Raw genomic sequence first — 23022 nt, forward strand, 5'->3', positions numbered from 1 at the left:
GCACGCTCTGCCGCCTCCGCGGTTATGTACCCCTGGTACTTGTTCGGGCATCTATCGATTTTCCACGACTAAAAAAGGAATGGAATTAAGTTATCTATGGTTTCTGCCACAGATTTGTCTAGTTTTCTGTTTTTTATTTGACTGAATGCAGAATTAGTAATGTACTATTATGGTTTTTCACTGTATTATAATGTCATATGTAACAGATAGGTAGAAGCGGTGATGGTGTAATGGTTAAGACCACCGCCTGAGGATCGAAAGGTCCCAGGTTCGAATCCTACTCGTGCCACATGAGTTTGTATACCAATCTGACTCATGTATAGTAGTTTTCATAGATCATCACTTGCTTCCGGTGAAGGAAAAACATCGTGAGGAAACCTGCACACTTGTTGATTATTAACTTGTGTGTTTGTTTGTTTCATTCATAATTTTAGGAAAGTTTTACTGTGACGTATCAACTTCTGCATTAAGATTTTATTTTGCAAAATTTACAATAGTCTAGACACGAACTATGACAGAACAAAACAAAGGACAACAAAAGTTTGCTCAAACTAATCCGTGCTAATGTTTGGAATTTCGGTACGACAACAAAACTATTTCCGTAAAAGTATTCACAGACCAACACAAATGTCAACCGTAGCAAAAAACACAACTTTTTTGACGTAAACAAAACGGAATTCCCTTTCAATTTCAACTTTATTCGTAGGTGTTAAGGACTGCGTTGAAGAGATGTTATAGCTATGTACAGTCTCGTAGAGAACGACGTGGAATGGAGGACTCGGATAGAATTCCATTTCGTTCCCAATGGCGCGGGCGTTAGGGGTGGGGATGGGGGGGCGGTGGGTGAGATTTAACATCCGTCGGTGATCCAGTTAGGACATTGTGAAGTATCTTCAATAATAATCTAGCTGAATATTTCTTAAATGGTATGTCATTTATTTCCCAAAATGTTTTCATTTCGTGAAATCGATTTCCACGCCAGTAAAGCATTGTATTTACTTAACTAGCTTTTGTACTACGAAACTATTAAAAACTGGATTATGTTTTCTGGCGTCATGTATATATATGTACAACTTTCCTTCGGCGCAGCATCAAAGCGTTTAAGGAATTTATGCACCAAAATTCCTACACGATTTGACAAATATTATCGTTGTTCGACGTGAGATCCAGAGTTTAGAAAAAATATTTTATTTGCGCTCTGTTAAAATTGACCAGGATCGGATAAGGTAAATTTTCTCATATTTAGATATAACTACAAATTCTTCTGAAGCTGCGTCATATTGTTACGTTTAGCTCTTAGGATTACAATCGGACATTACCTCGGATATAGCTCTATTGAGTTTGAATAGGACCGCAGTATGAAGGTAACTCTTTGATATGTGGCCCTATAGAATTTTCTCGTACCGTTAGCATGGGTCGTATTGATCGGTGCAGAAGAGATGAAACTTTATACTTACTAGAAGATGCCATAATATAAAATGTGGAAGTGATTGGATTCAGAATAAGGATAAGCTAAGTACAGAGTGTTCAGATGAAAGTTATGTTGTCAACACTCGTTGCAAACAGAGGGGTGTTAATTAAGTTTAACGTATCTGTAACGTGTAACGTACTTCTGAAACGGATACTTATACGATTTTTATGTACATAATATTTTTTTGTCTGAAAGATGAAATTGATTTAGTGTTCCTACCTCATGACTTATCAAAGTCAGGTATTCATAAATGTTTAATTATCCCCGTCTAGATACATGAATAAGTGGAATATAAAATTTGATACTCAATTAAACCTAAACAATGTTATGCCGGCCTCACACTACCGCCAAACAGTTTGCCAAACTTTAGCGGATTCGGTACCTATACATTGTTGGTTTTACTTTGCAGTAAATAAAATCACTCGTACTAACTACGCAATGTTCACGCATTCACGTCTGCATGTGTCTTGAGTTCGGCGACAGTGTGGAGCTGGTATTAGACTTTGGAAAATGGTAAGTTAGTTAAGACTACGTATATTATTTGGCTCGCACGGTTGCTCCAAAAAACGCCTCCAGAATTTGATTCCCTTCTAGTCTCTTCGATGTTAATTTTCGCCAGTAACATCTCTCCACCCAGCCACTGAGATGCTATGTGCGTCCATTAATTTTTATTTATCGTTAAAAACGATCGATAGGTAGCGTGCTCGTAAACCGGCCGTACTAAACGTTTATGTTTCAGTTTTATGACGTTTTAATGTAGCGTTTTTGAAAGCTCGAGAGTCCTGAGTTTCTATTTTATATGGACTCGTGGAATAGAATTATTGGTAGTAAAACACGTTTCGATGCGCCGGAACGCCAAGTTTTAGCTGTTTATTCGATAATAATAAAGTTATTGCAGCCATCCCGTGTGAAATGAACAAAGAATTTATTCGCTCTTTTCGTACCACCTGGGACTATAATTGCCGCGTTGGTACCAAATCATTTTTGCCACCTAAATTTAGTTGCATTCGTGATCTCTAATAAAACGGTTTACATTATTTTTGTACTTATTTCTTTGCTATATTGAATCTTTTCTGTTATCTGTTAAAATTTGAAAACGTTTGTAAGTCAAAAATTAAGTGACCATTTATGACAAAATGTGGTAGAACAAAAGTGTTTTTTAACTGTTTTGCGATTATGTTTCGTACAACAGGTGAAATAGTAGAATAAGAAATTCCCCAGATCACAAACGAAGACGATAAAAAAACTAATCGGTCAACGATTTACAACGGCAGGAGCGTCCCTCGGGGCAAATTATCGATAATCGAGCGACTAACCAAATAGCCGGTGTCGATACAAGTTATCGACAGTAATCGTTATAATCGCTAGTGCCGCGCGATTGTTGCCGATCACCATTATGGGACGTGCGCGGTGTTTTAAAAAACCACCAAAATCTTAAGACCCTTGATCTTAGTGAGAATATACCTTCAGGATAGCTCATCTAACAATGGACATTGCGGCGTTTGTAAGCGCTACCAAATTATTTTGACCCCTGATTCTCAACATCGCTCTTAAATATCACAACCGCTGCTAGTTCTCAAATGGGTCAACATAGTATGGAGATGATCCATACTTTTTGTACACGCTTATTATTGAAATTATTATTTATTAACTGTAATTGTCGGTGACTTTTCGAGGGTTAAAGTCCGGTGTTTAGCGTAATTTGGTCGGTTTGCCTTTTGAAGGGTTTATTAGTAATTGTTAGTTGTCAAACCCAGAGGTTGAGGAAGCTAATTGTCTATATTACCAAGTGGAATAATGTTTCCTGTTGTTTCGAAATTGTGTATGTCTATTATGTGAGCATTTATAAATAAGTACTTATGATTTATGAAAATGTATTTTCTTCGTACCGAAATGTATTTTCTTTATTCCTTACAGGACTGGGACAAGAGACGCGAGACTGGAATGCCTATTTTTGACACTTATAAAATGAATTCCAAAACCACTTATTTGTCTAGTCAAAACTTGTGTTTGTGTATTCTTAATTCAAACTTTAATTGAACCGAATTATTTTTATTTACCCATTCCAAGTTCGTGTTTACTTTCGTGTCGCCGTTAACGTTGTTGCCAATGTTTTTTATTCCATTTTCAAATTATAATTTTTCTTTCACGCGCGCGTATTGTGCACAGGTAAATGGCGTGAAATTGATGTGGCCAGTATTTGCGGAACGGGCCGTACGATATGACCATATAAATATGAGAACCTTGTGGGTTAATAATCTTACCGTAATGTTATACCTATCGTATCGTAATGTTACAGTTTAGACTTTGTACAACGTGTTCGATGTTTCCGCTATTGGAATCGAACCCGAAGTCTTTATTTATAAAATGTACTAAAAAATATATTTGTCTTTATTTTCACCTAGTCGTATTATATTATCGTAGTATATTTAAGTTAGAAATAACTGTGACTATAAAGTTTCTTGTAACTTATTTTCAAATAATATTATTACAGTACAAATACATTTCAATGTTTAACTACAGTCGATCGTTATATGCTTCTTTATATCTGTCAAAAAGCAGTCGACGAACGGGCGAAGGAGGCTGTAAAGGAAATATTATTTCCTTATCTACCCTTGCAAAGTCGTTTCTCCCCCCTTCAGTTCTTACTTCCCAGTACCCACCCACGCGGGGTTCAAGGGACGGTCTCGGTCGCAATCCGAACATCGACGACAATTTCACAACTTAAAAAAAAAGAAAGCGGAAATTTAACTTTTGTTTTTGGTTTCTTTTGTACCAGTTTCCTACAGGCAAATACTGCGTAACTTCTATTTTGAATCTTGTTTTCTATTTCCAACCTGCCAGTAACAATGTAGGTAGGTACTTACTGGTTAGAATGTTTTTTATTGAATTGTTTAAATAAGTTTTTGTATTATTTTTACGTGAGGAGTTACGGGCTGGATTTTCCACATTAAAAATATTACACGTTTATGGTGACTTATTGCTAAAATGATACCTACTTATAAACAGCTAAAGTCTGTCTGCTTGTAGGTTTAATTTCATCTTCCAAACAAGCGCACGGGCCTTGATATTTCGTGTATAATATGCATATGAAACTAACAAAACCCTTTCACAGTTGTTTTTTATTCATTAATCGTCCTGATTAATACCTTGGGTCGTGGGCCCAGGTCGGGCCCGCAAAGGGCCCAACGGGGCGCTGCGTAATTGGGCCCCCCTGCGACAGCCGCGCGAAGCCCAAGTGTCGATTATTTATCGATACCCTCGTTATTGTAGTGTAATGAACGAATCGAAAAAACTAATATATCAAGTCTACAAAGATTTTGAGGAAACTGGTTTTCGTTTGTTTTGTGTGGTTTCACTCCTAGCGTACTTAGTACCACGTGGTAGTAAGTACTGTCTTTTTCCCAGTTTTACTCGTTTATGTCTAGGTTTGAGTAGAAAATCTTACTAATCTTTTTATAGAATGAAGTTATTTTCAATGCTTTAAGTTTTAAATTGAACAGTGGTGATGAGACGGGTTGCCACCCGTCTCATCATCACTCTTACGGGCGGGTGGCATGTTTGGTACAAAATATTTGTAAAATCTACGGGCGTTTTAACATATGTAAACGATTATTAAACTGCTTTTGTATTTAAACTCTAGAAATTTGTCAGATTTCTACAAAAAATGTCGACTTGTATACTCTTTATTGAATAGGGCCCAGGTATCAATGACATTTTTTCGGTACATAAATTGGCATTCTTCTATATTGAATGTTTATCGATGGACAATTATCATCAATACTCAGATGAGACTGTAAATACTTTAAGTATATACCTAAAATACATTCTTAACTAGACACGGTACGGTGTGGCGGAGATTAACTTTAAAAATGCTGGCAACTTTGTTGCTGGATAGTATACCATATTTTATTTAGTAACTTATACAGATAAAATCATCGATGAATATAATTAAAATGATCAACATGATTCTATCGTTGTGATTAAAAAATGTAATAAATTACTGCTTGTTGCAACGATCTTGTATTGTGATCAATTGGTATGCGGCGCGCGGTTTTTTCAATAAATTTCCATATTCACGCGAAATTATGCGTATTTTTTTGTGACATTCATTCAAGCACAACATTCATTCACATTTGTATGGCATTAAAATGCATCTGACATCGATACCACTTACATCAGTTGACGAACGAAAGATTTTGTGTTGTTTTGTCAGTAATACCTAAGCAGCCTATTGGACTTTATATTTCGGGCCAATTCTCCTTTTATAATAAAAAAATAAAATCTATATTCCCCTTTGGACTTCTTTTCAGGTTTTTGATGGAGGTCGTATAAGTCCTACCATAGACAAAGTCCGATGGACCATCTTGATTTGTACTTGATGTTCCATCCATTTATTAGTCCATGACAGTTCATTGTTCCTGCAGTTCCATTCACCTATTCAATGTTTTATGATTCCAATTTAACTCTGAAAAATAAAGTTTTTCTTAACGGCCAGTACGAAATCGCTTTCAAAACGTTGATTCCACACATCGAGAACAGAACAAAAAGAAAAAGAAAAAATATCCAGCGATGGGAGTGGGAGCTACGTGACCGCAGATCGTGACCCTCCGTGATTGCGCCTGAGCCGGTGTGCGGTGGCTTATATCTATTTGTTTCTACATCTGGCGTCGGACGGCGCGAGATTGCCTCGTGATGATCTCGTACATTACTAGATTTCACGTTTGTCAAATGAATGTGCCTTCTGTGTAATTTTTAATCTCATTATCATGCTCGTATTTGTAACTTTATGTTTGATAAATCTGTTCTCTTTTGCCATTGTGGTTTCTATAATTTTCACGTTTTTGCGTTCGGATTATTCAAAAGATTAACTAAAAATAATAAGGTACGTCTTACGTCAGCAACATTTTTATCTTAAAACGTTTAGAACAAAACGTAAAATGAAATGAACAATGGCAGACATGTAAATATTGCCAAACATGTTAACACGAACAAAACGACAGTGAACAAGTTGTCACATACCATTCTTGACACTAATGACGGGTGAGCATACGAAATCGCACAATGAGGCACAAGAAACGGCGCGCGCGCAGCCAACACGCACCATGGCGAATCGACCGCGCGCCGCCGCCGACCGACTGCATGATAAATCTAATGTTTTACGTAATTCCCTTTTATAGCAATAAAAACGTTTCTTTCCACGCAATTGGAATTCCAGGGTCGAGCTACTCGTAAATCTTTTATACCTAAGTATGCGATTAATAATAATGTTATAATAACAAAGGATATTGTAATCGTGATGTATTAAATTTGAAATTTTTCTAAAAATTGATAAAAGTTAATACCTATGCATATTAAATCAGTGTATAAATTTTTTTTAAAGATTAGGAAGTCATAAAAATAACGGCAGAATACAAGTTGATAAGAGCTACTATTTTTTAGTTATTGTAATATAAATAAAAAATACAATACATGTATATGAATATATATAGACATGATAACACCTACTGAACAGTAGAAGCATACAATATACAAAGCCATTCACCAGTTGAATGCGGTATAATTAAAAGGGCCGGGGCAAAATGATTAATCTCAACTCCATCTCCCCACATAAAGTCAAAATAATAGATGGCCACTCTAATGTCACTTTTTTCTCGACGGCCGTACACGACGGAATTGACAGGTCATCAGCGACGGCGCAGGCGCACGGTGACGAGGCTCTTTCTCCTCAGCCACAACAAAAGAAATCACGATGATGCACACCACGCGAATGTAATCCTTAATCAGTAGCAATGAGAGGCGATAGCGCCGTGAAATGAACACGAGTATAAGACCTTTGTTATTTAATCGAAAAGCCTCCCGTTCGGTTCTTTTTTCGAAAGATAATCTTCGGCGGCCGAGGCGTGAAGGCCGAGTACCACACAACATGGCGTCGACAGGTTTCTTCCCGCTTTTTTACTTCTTTGTTCCTTTCCATTATTGTCTATGGACGTTTCGTTCCCGCCGTTCGATTTTTGAATAGCCTTTTTGTTTTTATTTCGCATTATTAATATTGCTGCGGCTTTTTTATTGTTGTTTCCATGTATTTACATACAACATAAAAACAGCTGGATAAAGCGATCGTCTATCATGATTTCGGGCTGGGAAAGTGATAAAGCAGTTTCGAAGACATAAATCTTTTCTTAGAACGGCAGTTTAATTATAAATGGATCTAATCGAAGGATAGAAATAACTACGGGCATTTTAATATTGTTCCTGACGACCCTGACGTTTCGCAGAAAATTATGATTTAGTGCGGTTGTAAAATTTTCGAAACAATAAAATTTTGGAGGTCCGAATCGGTAGCCTGAGAACTTTGGACGTTTCAAAAATGTGATTTTTATTTGTTTCTTTAGCATCGAACTACCGATGCATTGCGGGCGCGTTGAATCAAAAACTTTCTTCGCAGAGAATTTACGCTCTACGGCCTCCGCCACTTGATCGGGCCTAAAATAAATACAGATTCGCATCGTAGTTTGATCGTCGATCGCTTCATTAGCAATTACCTTCACTTCACTCTTGACTTCCCTTACAGGTTATAAAATCAAAAATTTCGCATTCTTCCTACTATCAATTACATTTTTGACTTTATGATTGACGAATCTAGGTCCAAATTCGATTGTTTATGAGAAATTTCATAAGATGTTTACAATGTAATTGATCCAATTAAGACTGCAATTGAAGAATATTCATATCTGAACTCTGTTTCGAGGAAATTAAGGTTGATTTTTCAGTGATTGCAACTGAGGAAGTGGAGTGAAATGAGGCGTCACGGGTTCGATTCCCGATTCAGGCAATTAAAGTGTTAAGGTTAACTTGAATAATGCTATGGTCGGTTTGTTAGCATATGTTTTGTGTATGAATGGCGCGTTTTGACTGAACAAGCGTTGGATTGAGTGTCGGGTGTCATTCACTTTTGTATGCCATTGTGCTTCTGAGAATATTGATTTTATTCTCCTTTTATTTTATCATTATAAATGACGTTGACCTAACTTTTTAAATGTATATTTTTTTAAAAATTGCAAGAAAATATCAGTATTTTCTTACAGACTGGAATTCGTGGAGGAAATTAGGGGAGGTTTTTGCTTGGCAATGGAATTTGAACAGCTTGATTTTTTTTGACAAAAATATACCTTATAAAGGTATATTGGCGATAATGTATTAGTTTAATGTAGAATTTTTTGGACATTTTGAGTTTTAGAAATATATTTAGGATTAATTTGATTCTTCTCTGAATGCCAAGCAAACTGATTATCTAATAATTAGTCAATTAAGTATCTTTAAAACTTATCCGCATCTTGATAAATTAAATATTTGTGACCTCTCATCATCTTTACCATTTCCCATCATTTTGGATCTTTTTTATTTTTCGAGAACATTCTTCAAATATAAAATCTGGAATTAAAATTGTACATATTATACTAAGGTTCAGAAAACTAACTAACTACTATATAAATATTTTTATAAGTAAATAATGATAGTTGTAGGATATGTAAGTTTGTAAAATAGTTTCTCATTTATTTTTATTTTTGTTGATCTTATGGAGTTTCTTTACTTTTTGTTTGATTGCGTTCTGTCTTATTTTGTCAGACTAAAATTTTCTGTTCCAGGTCGATAGATTTGTTTATAAAATACATTAATATCTTTCAACAGTAAGTAAAATGAGGCAATAAAATACGTGATAAACTGTAATTATCGTTGTTTCGATCCCTTCTTATATATATATATATATATATATATATATATATATATATATATATATATATATATATATATATATATATATATATATATATCTTCTTATATAGGTTTTTTTTTCTATATGGATAAGAGAGGCACAGCACAGAGGAGGTTGGCTTACGCAAAGAGAGGTCTATGCTCAGCGTACAAAGAGGCTGAAATGATGATGATATTCTTTAAAGAGAGCCGATGTGACGGCAGTTAATAAATGAACCGTGGATTTTAATTACAGTTTTAAATTTCTTCAATTTCTCAAAAGAACCCGTTACTAGAATGCGAACTAGTAAATCTGACATTTCCTTCGCGCTTGGATATATGATGGCCATAAGCCATGACTTCAGTGCACTGTGATCGATATCTCTCTGCTAATGGCTTCTGGTAGACATTTGTTTTAAATGAGAGTTTTTACAGCAATCATCTGACTTCTATATACTCCCATTGCTTGGAAGTCATCATTCTTATAATAAATAAATAGTGTAAAAATAAATGTTTTCTATTTTCGTTTATATGATTGAATTAATGATCGTTATTGCATCAAATCAAACATCGTTAATTAACATAGTTATTCAAAAATGTGTATATTAGTGTGGTAACGAATAAACTCAAAGAATTTTGGTGCGTACTTAAGCAATCAAATTTTTTACGTTTGAGCCGTCAATTTTTCTAGTTTTCTCGAGTTTCTTTTTTCTCAGTATTTAATAATAAAAACATTTGACCGAACGCATCGATCGATTGTACTTTTTCGACTGTGAATTTAAAAAAACATCGAAAAAAACAAATTATAAATCGAACGTTAACTTTTTTAGACCGCACAAGAATCAGGCGCCAGTATTGACGCATAATTCATCTCTTGCCGAAAATCTCTAATATAACATATCACACTTCTTTTTGTAATTTAGGCTTGACTAACTTGAAATATTACGTATTCAATAACTCATAGCAGACAACGGTAGTATATTCTCTCGACAGGCATAAACAAACTGACAAATTGAGCGATTATACATAATACTTACACGTCAAATACACAAATCATGCCTCGTTATGAGGTCAAGGCGTAAAAAAATAATTTCGACCCAATTTTTCACAGCTATTCTTTCACGGACGCCTATTCTTTGGGTCTTCTTCATAGTCGCGTTTCCTCGTGGTTGAGGGTCGTGGTCGTTAGGTGGAATGAAACAACTTTCTTGGCACTATTAATGGAGTGGTTTGCCATTGTCTTCTCCATTTCATACACGAGTTATCAACAAATCAGTGTGCAACTCCAAAAGCAGGTTTGCAGTATCATTCGCCTCCATGCATGCTCTGTTAAATACTATTCTAACGTGGCATTATTATTATGTTATAAGAATACATTGCTCCGTTGCGTCGACGTAGCGCGTTGCTGCTCCCTTGTTTACTGTAAGTAGGTTTTGACATTCGCCGTATGTCGAAGTACTAAAGTCGAAACTTCATATAATTCTGCATTGTCTTGCGTCGACGCAATATGACGGAACAATCGGACTGGTCGAGTTTTCTAAAAAAATTTACATGTGTGTTATTGTAGTTATTGTAATTGCGCTTGTTATTTAAATAACAAAATTCATATTGTTTGATTAGTACTTTAAATAAAAATTAAATCCGTTACGTTTGTTTACGTTAAACATATAATAAACTGATATTTAAAATTGAATTTCCACAGTAAATTTCAAATTAATTTTCTCCCAAAACTTTGATCTGTTCGTACATTACCTACCTAATTTGACAAGTTTAAACCTCAAACACGTGGTAGAAATATGAAATTATTGCTTTTTTGCGCGCCGGAGCCGAATGAATATTTAGTTTCCTAAATCGTTATATAACCTATTATTACTAAAGTTATTGTATTACCAAAAAACATTTTCGTTGTAATGCTTTTTATTAATAATAAGTAAACAATCAAAAAAAAATCTGTGAATCTCGATTAGTCTTCAATATAAATATAAAAAAATAATTTTGAAACATCACTTTATTTATCCATTTAGGTATTTATCTTATGCCCCATTTATTAACAAGCAGCAGTTTTAATTCTTTAATTTGAAATATAAGTACGTAAATACACACACAGTAAGGTTCTCGTTAGCCTAGAAATATTATACGTTTTCATTGCTTCACATGGTAATTTAATTTTATTTGAGAGATTTTCTTAAATTAATGATCCTGTTTTAAAATAAGTGTTCATAAAACTTCTCTTAGTATTTAATTTTCCCTTCACTTATAGTACGCACATAAATGGCTGGCATAAAATAAAATTAAAAATTAAAAAACAAAAAGTTGCCAGTCATCCTACAGCCGCCGCGGAGGCGCCGCGAATCAAAACGTAGTAAAACCTCGACTCATGCTCTCTTAGCTTTTTAATTGTACAGCCCTACCCTCCCACCGCTACCTGGGGAAGTCACGACCACTGCCTTTGTCGCAGCCCTAGCTTAGGCCAGACACGTCACCAGCATAACCTGACCCGCCCCATTGCTTTAACTCAAAAAGTAATTACTGTAAAGCCATACGGTGGCAGAGGTCACGCGAACTAGACGTTGTTAACCTGGGAATTTCGGTAGGTATGTGATAGGTGTGTTGCTACATCTGAATTTGACAGGGTTATTATTAACAGTAATGAGATTGAGGGTTGGGTAACATGTGAAGACAGAATTAATTATGTCCAAAATTTTTGTGATGTTTATTTATATCTAGTTATATAATAACGGCATTGTATTACTTGAATTCAACATACAATAATATGTAAGTTCTTTTATTACTTAATAAAAAGTTAGATTTTTTTTTGTTGCAATGTGTAGCAAATTTCGTAGATCGTAGTCGTAGCTGTTCGTAGCGGTCGTAGCAAGCTACGAGTTTGTATTTTTATAGCGCAAACTACTTTTACATTTTCTACACATTTTTCTTTTGTTTTCTAAAGAAAATTAATGTTGACATTTTCTTCACATTTTTCTTTTGTTTTCTAAAGAAAATTAATCTTGCTCTGGAAGGAAAATTGCTTAGGGTTTTTTATATTCGTTATTATTCCATAAAATTTTATTAAACTATGATTACCCAGTAAAATATTACAAATTCCAATGTTATTTCTTTTTAGCAAATTGACAAATTACTTAACAGTAAACGAAAACTACTATATATGATTCATTTCATTCACAAAAAAACGTCGGATTTAGCATAATTCGAAGTTCGTAGAACTTATAGTAAAAAATAATAAAAAAAACAATTGCTTGGGTGTTTTCTTATAACTGAGCTATCCCATAGACTAGAAACCAACGCAATTGTCGTTTCAAAGACTCCATGGCTCAGTTCCATAGGCATTCTTCATATAGGAGGTTTTGCACGCACGCCGCCGCGCACGTCGATAAAAGAGGGCGTGGCCGTCGCCGCCGCAGCCGCCAATCAAAGCCGGCTATTCTGTGTGTGCGTGCGACACCCTTTCATGTGTGCCCTGCGCGCACGTGTGCGTGCGTTTCATTCTACGCAGACGATACATATGGGCGTACATAACTATACAGAAGGCTACCGCCGCCGGTTCCCATATCTTTTATGTCCTTAGATCCTTATCTTGCCGATTCTTATTTTACATTTTGAGTTGTCTGCCCGTAAACACGCTATTACTAACTTTAATACGCCATAATACGAAATAACTGTGATTTTATAGCCAATTCTACACTAATGCGTTGTTATAGATTTGAAGATAAAAGTAGGAACATTTTTAGGTTATTTTTAATTCACAGGTAGAGTTGATTGAATTGTTAATAGCTCGTAATTGTTGTGTAACATGATTTAAGTGGATTCGATGCTGTAATGTAGGTATATTTAAATAGTGTTTTTACTTTTGAACGACTTTATCGAGCAATTTTGAAATAATATGTACGTATGTTATGGCTATTACCATAATCTTATTGTTATTTTCAACTGAGTCTATTACATGCATGAGCTTAGCAATAACCATTACATTTACACTTTATGGTTGGCTGAAAGTTGTTGATTTTATTAAACAAAAAATACTTAATTTTTAAACTGTTAAATAAAAAAATCTGGTTGGCTAGGTACGTAGTTACTGGAAAAGGATTTTAAACATTATTGACGTTGGCCTGTTGTAAAGATTTGAAAAATGAACCCGTATTGCCAGTTCAATTTAATTATTTTTAAAATTGGAATTGGTGTAGATAATTTACAATTTCACATAAAGAAGCCGCACAATTTTGAATTTTCCACTTCAAAGGGAAACGTTCCACGTTTGAAATTCAACAACAATAATAGACCGTTTTCCCGCCAAAATTCGATTAGGGCTGTCGCTCGTGGGACAAAAGAATTCGTTTATTTGGGACGTTTAAAAATTGATTTTAGAATTGGGGCGCTTGCTAACAATAGCCAGCATTTTCGCTAAAAATCTTTGTATTTGACATTTTTATATTGAAATCAAATTAAATACTTCAAAATATTCGTATAATTTACGTGATTGTTTAACAAACATACTCTCATCCAAACTACAACATTTATAGTATAGTAGGAAATTATATAACGCGTTCTCTTGTTGACAATCGACATTACGACATTACGTGTTCTATGTTAAATATACCTAGGTTATTATAAGGTAGGTGGTTGAACTGAATATGTTCTTCTAAACATATTACAACTTAGAATTATTAATTGAAATATAAATAAATCATAAAATTATTCAGTGATTTGATTTGACAGGAAATAGCTCATTGAAAATGAATAATAGTCAATCTATTTCAGTTGCTCAGGTTGAGAGTCCGGTAGTATCTGTGGGAACAGAACAAAAAATTATTTGCTTCCTTTAATAGTGTCTTTGTACACTTTCGCATATAAGTTTAGTGTCGTGTATCAATATTGAATATCGTTACCATAATTCCTGAAGTGGTCGGCAAAACAGAGGGTCAGGGGAGGGCCCTTAACACCGCTGAGTGCATCAAGTGTTTGTATAGCAAGAGTACTGTGGGACATGTACTGTGTGAAATAAAGTGAGATACAACACTAGCCGAGGCCAAGACTCTATTGGAAGACGATCTGTTAAAAAAAATGTTACAAGCTTTATTCGCCGCCAGGAATATTTATTATTTATTTTATTTTGGTTGGTCTGCGTTATATACTACATAAATTATATTTCATTAAATCTATACTTATAATAAGAGTCCCGATCATTGCATTCGTGATCAAAAGTCATCGGTCGTGGGTATAGTAAAGCGTTGAGGTATACCTTAGTCAAATGCTGGGTGTACCCTCAGATTATGCTCATTATGCATTATCATGAAAGCTGAAGCGCAGTGGAAAATCTCAACATCGTAAGACAAGCGAAAGTAGATGAAATTCAACATTTTTTAAAATTTATTTGACACAAACGGTCATAAAACAGTGTCGAGTATTATTACAATAAAATTGCGTATTATAAACTGGGTGAGATGGTAAGAAAGAAAAAAACGACAGTGAGTTATGCAATTAAAAGACAAACTAAGTGAATTAAAGAATTCAGGAATAATAATAATAACAAACTAGACATTTCGAAATAAAGTTTTTGCGAGATTTGATAATAATAAAGCCTCTACATGACACCTACAATCTTAATCTACCCTAAAAATTATAACCACTTGATCATGGCCCGTGTCTATCATTAAAATACCAGCTTCCACTGAGAACTTGAAGAAGTTAACTGTACCTATATTTATTTATTTTATTTTATTTATTTCATAAGGTGTGTCAAACATGTTACAGCCATTACATTACACAAAACAAAGCATTACAATTAAAAACTGGGTTGTTGCCCAAAACATACACACTCAGAAAGTTTGTAAATTAGAAACGTAAACAAAGAAAATACCATATTAAGAAGCAACAGATATTTATAACAAACAACAAGAATATAGGTAAAACCTACTTTTGCACTAAAAACTAAATATACACAAACCCTAAAGCAACCAATATTAGGACTAAATATGTCAAGTATCTATATAATAATTAAGTAACTTTAATTTCTGATAGATAATAAGGAAAGACAGGTGCAACAAAACAAACTATGCAAAAGCTTTAAAAACACTCTATTTTTTATCTCTGTTATTCTAACCTAATGCAAAGATATATCTAATGGGAGATTTTGTATATGATCTTAGAATGTGAAAACGTGCGTTAATTAAAATAATGTTAATTAAAATATGAAATCTACATCATAATTTCCAGAAATATATTTCTATATATCTTTACGGCAAATATTATGTGGTAAGAATAGATCCCCTTCATAAGTAGTTTCCTAACCATGACTTGCAACCGATTCAGGAAACGCAAGTCAGAAAACCTCGCAACAATTAATATAAGTCAAGTCCCGGCAATCTCATTATTGGGGCTGTTACACTCATCAACAGGGATGGAGGGATGTCGACAAAAAATATATTTAAGGGCTAAATAAGTATTTTTGTTGGTACGTAACGAAATGGTGTTACGTAATGAAATTTAGCAAATATTAGACTTGTAGAGTCTAGGTACCTAAATCATATTAATAACACAACCCAGATCTTTATTATGCCTAGGACATTTTACGAATAGTAAATGTCCTACTAACTGCTACTAAATGCTACTACTATCCAAAGTTTGATTCATCCGTTTGAGATATAGAATACACGTAAAATTTACAACACGGAATAACACTCCTCTGTTCGGGGATAAAATTCTCTAGCACTTAGGTGTGTTGATTCAACCAGACCTAAATAAATTCTAGTCTGTTTTACATTTATATAAAATCTACAAAAAAAGGAGATCTTCCAAAAAGAAACATGCATTAGTTTATCAAGAATTAGACATGATGCGACCGATAGCTTGAAATTTTTTGTATGTAAATTTAACACAGCAATCATCATCAAAAATAATATATAGCATGATCATAAAGCATTGAGCTAAATTCCGCTTTGCAGTGACATAGTTGATTGTCCTTAATGTCCATGTATTACTTCACGATCTTTATATACAAGTGCTCAACAGCAGATGTATGCAATTCACCCCAACTTACCCCGGGGCCAAGCTCAAAACTTCTTTGCACACATGCTGAAGTTTGCCGATGATCAATTTTTATAATGTATTTTTAATCTGTGTTTTTGTTCCGCTATATTTATGTGTTGGTGCGTTTTTTTTTAATAAGTGCATATTTTTTTATACTACACGTGTCACACACGCTTTGTCTTCTTTGTGGCCTATGATATAGGAAGGAATGAATATTTAATATAATAAATTGATACATATAAATACAAAAATAACTTTCCTCTTAACGATTTGAGGTACTGAAAAGTACATATGTGATTTAGCACAAAAACTAATCTTAAATCGTGTTGCTTTCACATACAAATAATTAAACTAACCTAGGTAGGTAATAACCTTCAATTATCAGGGAATTATACAGTCACATTTGATCATCTACTTAGTACATACATACGTACCTACTGCATAAAACCCTCGCATAAAAGATTACAACTGGTATAATATTTAGTAATACTCATTGGCACATTGGGATAGTATTCAAGAGTCCACTCTACCACGGCTCGATTCCCTACTGTTGCAAATATTTTATAACTCCGACCCCAATGTTTGCCGAACTTAAACGGTTTTTGCACCCCTACCATTTATTCACGATCCCGCGAATATCTCGTGAAATTTCGTCACAAGTTTATTTCTCGACTCATATCAGCATCAGTAAGTAATATTATAACTGAACTGAAAACACTGTTTTACCGATTAAATGATATTTGTCAGTTGACAGTTTAATCGAATATTTGTCAGTTGAGATAAAACCTAGATGGATTTGTCTCCATTGTGGGAATTTTTTAGTGTTGTCTTGACTTGATGGAATGTAAAAAGTGTTGTTATTGTTAAAATTCACTATGAGTTGTATTTATTTTCGAATTTTTAAAAACTACCTACTTATTTTAAGCAGCTTAATCTCTAGTCGCATTCAAATAGTTTTTTGTGAAGTGTATGAAGACAATAGGATTAGGTTATTTATTCATTGTCAAGTGTCTACGTTGTTAAAAATCTCCTTAGGAGGATTTTATTTAAATGGACATCTTTTAGTAGTTTTTAGAAATATCATAGAAGGGATTAGACGCCTTCGCATAAAAATCTTATTTTTAGTCACCATTCACAGTTAGGTACCGATTCGAGTTAGGTGTTAACAATCAACAAATATCCAACAGTTTTTACGAAGCGTCATTAACTAAGTATGACAGTTTTCTAAATAAAATCCTTAAATATTATAAATAAAAGTTCAAAAACTGCGGTATGTATTTATTCGTGTGGTTTTCACAAATAGATAGTGTGATTCCTGAGGAATGCTTAATGTATAAATTATTGTGTTTTTACTCAAGCGAGTATGAGATGGATCGCTATGAAAAAAAAAAACAATTATTCGATTATGCTTTCGAGTGTTTTTCAAGAGCAAATAGTAGGCGCACAGTCTCCCTGTAACATAAGTAATTGTTTTTGCGGCTAATTCTTTCTCTTCCCGTTTCTTTGGGGCGCGCGCCCTTAAATTACATTTTTATTTAGTTAAACTCGACGTGGGTCGTGCGATTGCTTTTTGATAAGTCAATTTTTCGCCTATTTTAAAGGGTTATTGCAAGAAAATGAATTTTTCGTATAGTGTCCTGTGTGCGTTGTGCGACTTTGCTATTTACATCTCACGATCGAGTCAATTCGCAGTGAGACGTAGCTAACCAATCACAGTGCGCCATTGTGTTGAATTGGAAGAGTTAGGTACCTACTAGCCGGACAGAGTGGGATCCTTTAGCCCATATAAAAAAAATGTTTTTATTTTAGTTCTACTATGTAAAATACCATGATGAGTCACCACATTTATTCTTCCGCAGCAGACTCCCTGCTAGGCTCCGGTTCCGATGAAGAAGAAGAAGATGAATCCAGGACCACAAACAACTCAAGCAGTCCTGCGCACGCGCCGCACCCCGCGCTACACTCGGAGCTGTCCCATAACGGGGACACGAAGCCTCATGAGGACTCGGAGGATCAGGTTGGTACTTCTAGATTGTTTATCCTTACATACCTATTGTAAAAAGAAGTCCCTTAACGCGTCGGTTGGTCTGTATGAACGTGATAAACTCTAAAACTACGGGAAAGAGTTGTGTATGGTTTTCACCAATAGATAGCGTGTTCTATGGAATTAATGTATAATTTATTATGGTTTTATTATATTTTTGGGTATGCTATTATTGCCTGTCAGCTGCCATATGGCTATGCCCTTAGTCGCCTCGTACGACATCCACGGGAGGATTTCGAATGGTCCTATACTAGGGCGGAACCACAAGCCACACTAGACCATTAGGTAACATCTACCATCACACCTCTTCGACCATCCCGCGCGTTCACATAGTCCCATTCAGTTGTTCTTCTTCTCCCAGGGCTCCCTGGACGGAGATCCGGAGACTCGAGACTCGCAGGCCGAGAACAAATCTCCAGACGATGGCAACGGGGGCTCCAAGAGGAGAGGGCCCAGGACTACCATAAAAGCGAAGCAGTTGGAAATACTGAAGTCTGCGTTCTCGCAGACCCCGAAGCCAACGAGGCACATACGGGAGCAGCTGGCTAAAGAAACCGGATTGCCAATGAGGGTTATACAGGTATGTTGAGCGTTTTTTGTTTATATAAGTACAGTCAACCATATGTTAAATTACTCTATCCATCATACAATAACTTAAACATGTATTTCTACGCGACGACGATAATTTGATCTTATGTCAGCGATTTGATTTGCATCTTATGTCAGCTGTCGGCAAGCAGTAGGTACGCCAAATTTTGCCATTTTCAACAGAGATTGCTGGTTTTTTGCGGTAAATTAAATATCTCATACAAACTACGCAATGTACCACGCCATGACCCTTGGTCTGTAATAAAAAAAACGGTAAACTGCTATAGATTGAGAAATATTGAGATAGTATTAGTAATAGGAGGTTACATAGATTGTAATAGACAACACGTATATATTTATAGCCATATTTTTTTAAATTACTAGCATGAATTCTGTCATATGATTTAGCGAAATAAAATCGATGCTTACTACATATGTGATACATTAAATGTGTAAGTATCTACATAAAAATACCATGAACCGATTCGCGAAAATCGATTCAATCTCGTTCGAAATATATATACCTAAATAAAAAGTTGTTAAAACCATTTGAAATCTCGCGTATCATTGATTTTATTACTTGCATGTGGTGTAGCTACCGGAGTAGACGACGCCGTGCACAGGTGCATACAAGCTCAGGGGCCCCTAAAACCTGGCCACCGATTTTTTTCTTGTCACGCACTTATCATTTCATATATAATCTTACAAAGCTTAGCTATAATGGAGCTACAGTTCTTTTCGACGTTAAGGGTTGTTTTTAACACATGGTTTCATTTAGTGGGCCCCCAAACATTTTTTGCACAAGAGCTCATGACAACATGACTAATATGGCTATTCCTAGGTACGCCACTTACATGTACTGTAAGTATGTGTCGTGAACGGAATCTCTTTTTAATTCCCTCAATTGCTATGCGCCCGTGAAGGTATGTATAAAAGGTGTGGAATTATTTTTATTGTCAATTGGAACGATCGATCGAATGGTGCTGAATCGAGTTATAAATCGATTAGGCCAAAATTATTGCTTTTCTCAGTACAGATGAATTCGAAATCTTATTATTGTGCAGTGTCAGAAGCAGATTTGAATGGACATTCATTTCACATTTCTCTATTAAATTTATTTATGACCGAGATGTCTTCGATTCTTGAAGTTTACTCCGGATCAATATTTATTGAACTATAGGAAAGTAAGATATTATTATATTATGCGATAAAATATTTATCCCTAACAGACTACAGCAGACAGATATTATTTATGAACTCTGGTTTCAAATGATATATTATTTTCCTTTTCTCGCAAGCATAAAAACTATTCCAGTAATAACTTGTGACTTCCATATAATATATACTTGCACCTAGTTAGCTTTTAAGTTGTATAATGGAGTTTAAATAGAATGTGAATGTTTCCAAAGCTGTGTTCATAATTTATTGTCTAAATTCTAAAGTTTTAGGTCCGAGAATCATGAATATGCTATTTATTCAACTGTATCTAATTTTGAATCAAAATCAAAGCAAAATTATATCGTCTAGACGCATTAATTTCATTTCAATTTGTAGCATGAAAATTAATTTTTTAAATATTTTCAATTTCATAAAATTGACTTGAATCAATCAGAGCAATCAATTAAAATGTTCCGAGCTGAAATTGAAAAATTCTTAGACGTCCAACAAAAAGCATCAATATTTTTTACAATTTCTGCATTTAAAATATCATAAACTAAGCTTAGTTCATTACTGGCAACTATCGGCTAAATGGCGTGACGCCAATTTATGGATAAAAATTATGTCCACGTCAACTTCTACGGTCATAATTTTAGCATAAAATTGATTTGAACAAAACCTCTATTCATCACACGCATAACCTTCGGTAACCGTTACAAATGGCGTATGCTCAATCATGGCGGCCGCCGAATGCTCCGCAAATTGAATCTCGCGCGCATCCGTTCGGGAACGCCGCCGCGCCGCGTCGCCGTGTCGACGTGACAAATGTCCTAATTAACGAACGCATTTCTCTATGGCAATATTTTGTCAGAACAAAACATTTGTGATTCATTTATTTTCTATCTGTAAATTAAATAGGATTTTCTCTATTTATCCATTAAACTACAATAACACAGATCTAATTGAGCCTATGTTTTTCGTTTTATTTAACGAAAGTTTACTGTGCGTTATGTTTGCATTTATAACTTAAGGCAAATTATAATTTGTAACCATTAACATTTATCTGATCAAAACCTTATCAAATATTACCTTGAAAAAATGCTGTATTCTTAGTTTATACTATGTGGTTTTATCCTGTTTTAAATCTTAGTCACTGATCGATTCCCGAAATTCTAACCCAATCTAACACATGGATCACGCAATTCTCCACACCACCGCCTCAGCAACAGATGTCTGCTAAGAGATCCGTCCGTCTGTCCGTCACGCTTTTTGCGCTCCTTCCTCTTTGTTTCAGTTTTTGTTGCACCCGGTTTCCGAACGAAAAACCATAACGTTTTTTTACCACACTGCGTCGGAGTGTTTGTAAACGCCGTACTAACATTTTTGCTATGAAGTAATGAATTAATTAGGAAATTTGACAGTTTTTATTGCCTTCAAATCGTAAGCAAACTATATCACAGAACTGATCTAAATAGTCTGTAGCGAATCGCGAAAAACAATGACTGCGTCAAGTTTTTACAATCTCTTTTGGATTGCTATTTGTTTTAAGGTTTATCACTACATGACGAATATTTGAGAAATACTTTAGAACATAAGTTCACAAACTTACAAGTGAAAAAAATGAGTACCTATCGCCATGTTTACACCAGTAAGTTATTGAGTAATATTACTCCCTGTTGAAAAACAATGTCAAGTATGCTAAGTGGGTTCATAAACAACTTTTTTTTGTGCACATTTGTCAAGTCCCGCCAGATCGCGCGTGTCAAATGTTTGTGCCACCACATGTGGCGTAGAATAACTGTAAAATGTTTTTTTTTCGGGATTTAACTAGTTAGCACCGGTTCGTGTGAACGATTTTCTGTTTGAGGAAGCCGAAGCGGCCTCTTTTCTACATTCCTGGGTGTAGAATGGAGGCATCAAAGCACGCAACGATAACTCCTCACGTGTTATAAATTAACCATGTTGTAATCGGTGGTCGTTGTCGTCGTCGTCTACGAGAGTTTCACGATCGTAAAAACTCTTAGCTAGAAATCTTTAGAGTTTACTTCTTAATGAAAATAAAGAAACTTAATATTATAAGTACTTACTTATATTCTACATAAATTTTATTTGAATAATACTATTTGGAAAGATATATTTATCCACAGGCAAAACTTTAGAACAAAAAATTTGACTGACTGTACTGTACTGTAAAATTTAACGAATTCAACTCAACAAATCAAAATCAAATCATTTATTCAGACATTAGACCTTCACAGGCACTTTTTAGCCCTACAAACAAATGCCCTTCAATCAGTTGTAAATTATATTATTTTAAGGTTCATTTTCCTCAAGCACTTCAGATGTTTTAAATAGCAAAGTATATTTTAGAAATTAATTATAAATCGGAAGGAACGAGTGTAAATAAACACCACCTCGAAAACACATAACGCGATGTCATGTCACTCGAGCGCGAAACAAGAAAAAAAGACACGAAATATTTTAATAAGTTCATATATCGTCATTTCTACTGCGTGACAGCCCTGTCATCGCACGCCATGCCCTTATTTAGCTCATATTTTATTTTGACGTTTCGAATAGTGTCTAATCAGGGTTTTCAACGAACCTTAGCACTCGTCTTTATTAATAAACTGCTGTTGGAGAAAATAAAGGTAATACTTATATAGGTATGTATCTATTTTAATCTAAGAATTTTAAGAAATTAAAACTAACATTTATTAAACAAATCTAATATTTAACTTTAACATTCACAAAAGTCTATGCTTTCATCAAACCTAATAAATTAAAATATGTACTCCAAAAATCTTATTGCATAATGATCTAATTAATGTCCATTAATTTAAATACAATTATACTGATCGTTAGATATACTATGATACTGCTTAGTTCTCAACAAATCTAGTGATTTCAACTGGACGGTGCGAAGCTATTTAACATCACTCGATCAAATTGTCAAGTCGAG

The 23022-nt window shown here is 34.7% G+C and overlaps 1 protein-coding gene across 4 annotated transcripts in view; it reads left to right on the forward strand.

Moving 5' to 3' along the window:
- Lim1 (LIM homeobox 1) overlaps nt 1-23022 on the forward strand; it is a 56636-nt gene that overhangs the window by 15356 nt on the left and 18258 nt on the right. For 2 of the 4 annotated variants that reach the window (XM_053761531.1, XM_053761528.1), the window contains exons 4-5: nt 18130-18287; nt 18658-18894. In XM_053761531.1, the coding sequence (XP_053617506.1) occupies nt 18130-18287; nt 18658-18894 (395 nt within the window). The remainder of the gene's footprint in view (nt 1-18129; nt 18288-18657; nt 18895-23022) is intronic. The other 2 variants (XM_053761530.1, XM_053761532.1) reach the window with 2 other exon arrangements.

The sequence above is a fragment of the Plodia interpunctella genome, chromosome 21 (genome assembly GCF_027563975.2).
Source record: "Plodia interpunctella isolate USDA-ARS_2022_Savannah chromosome 21, ilPloInte3.2, whole genome shotgun sequence".
NCBI classification, from domain to species: Eukaryota; Metazoa; Arthropoda; class Insecta; order Lepidoptera; family Pyralidae; genus Plodia; species Plodia interpunctella.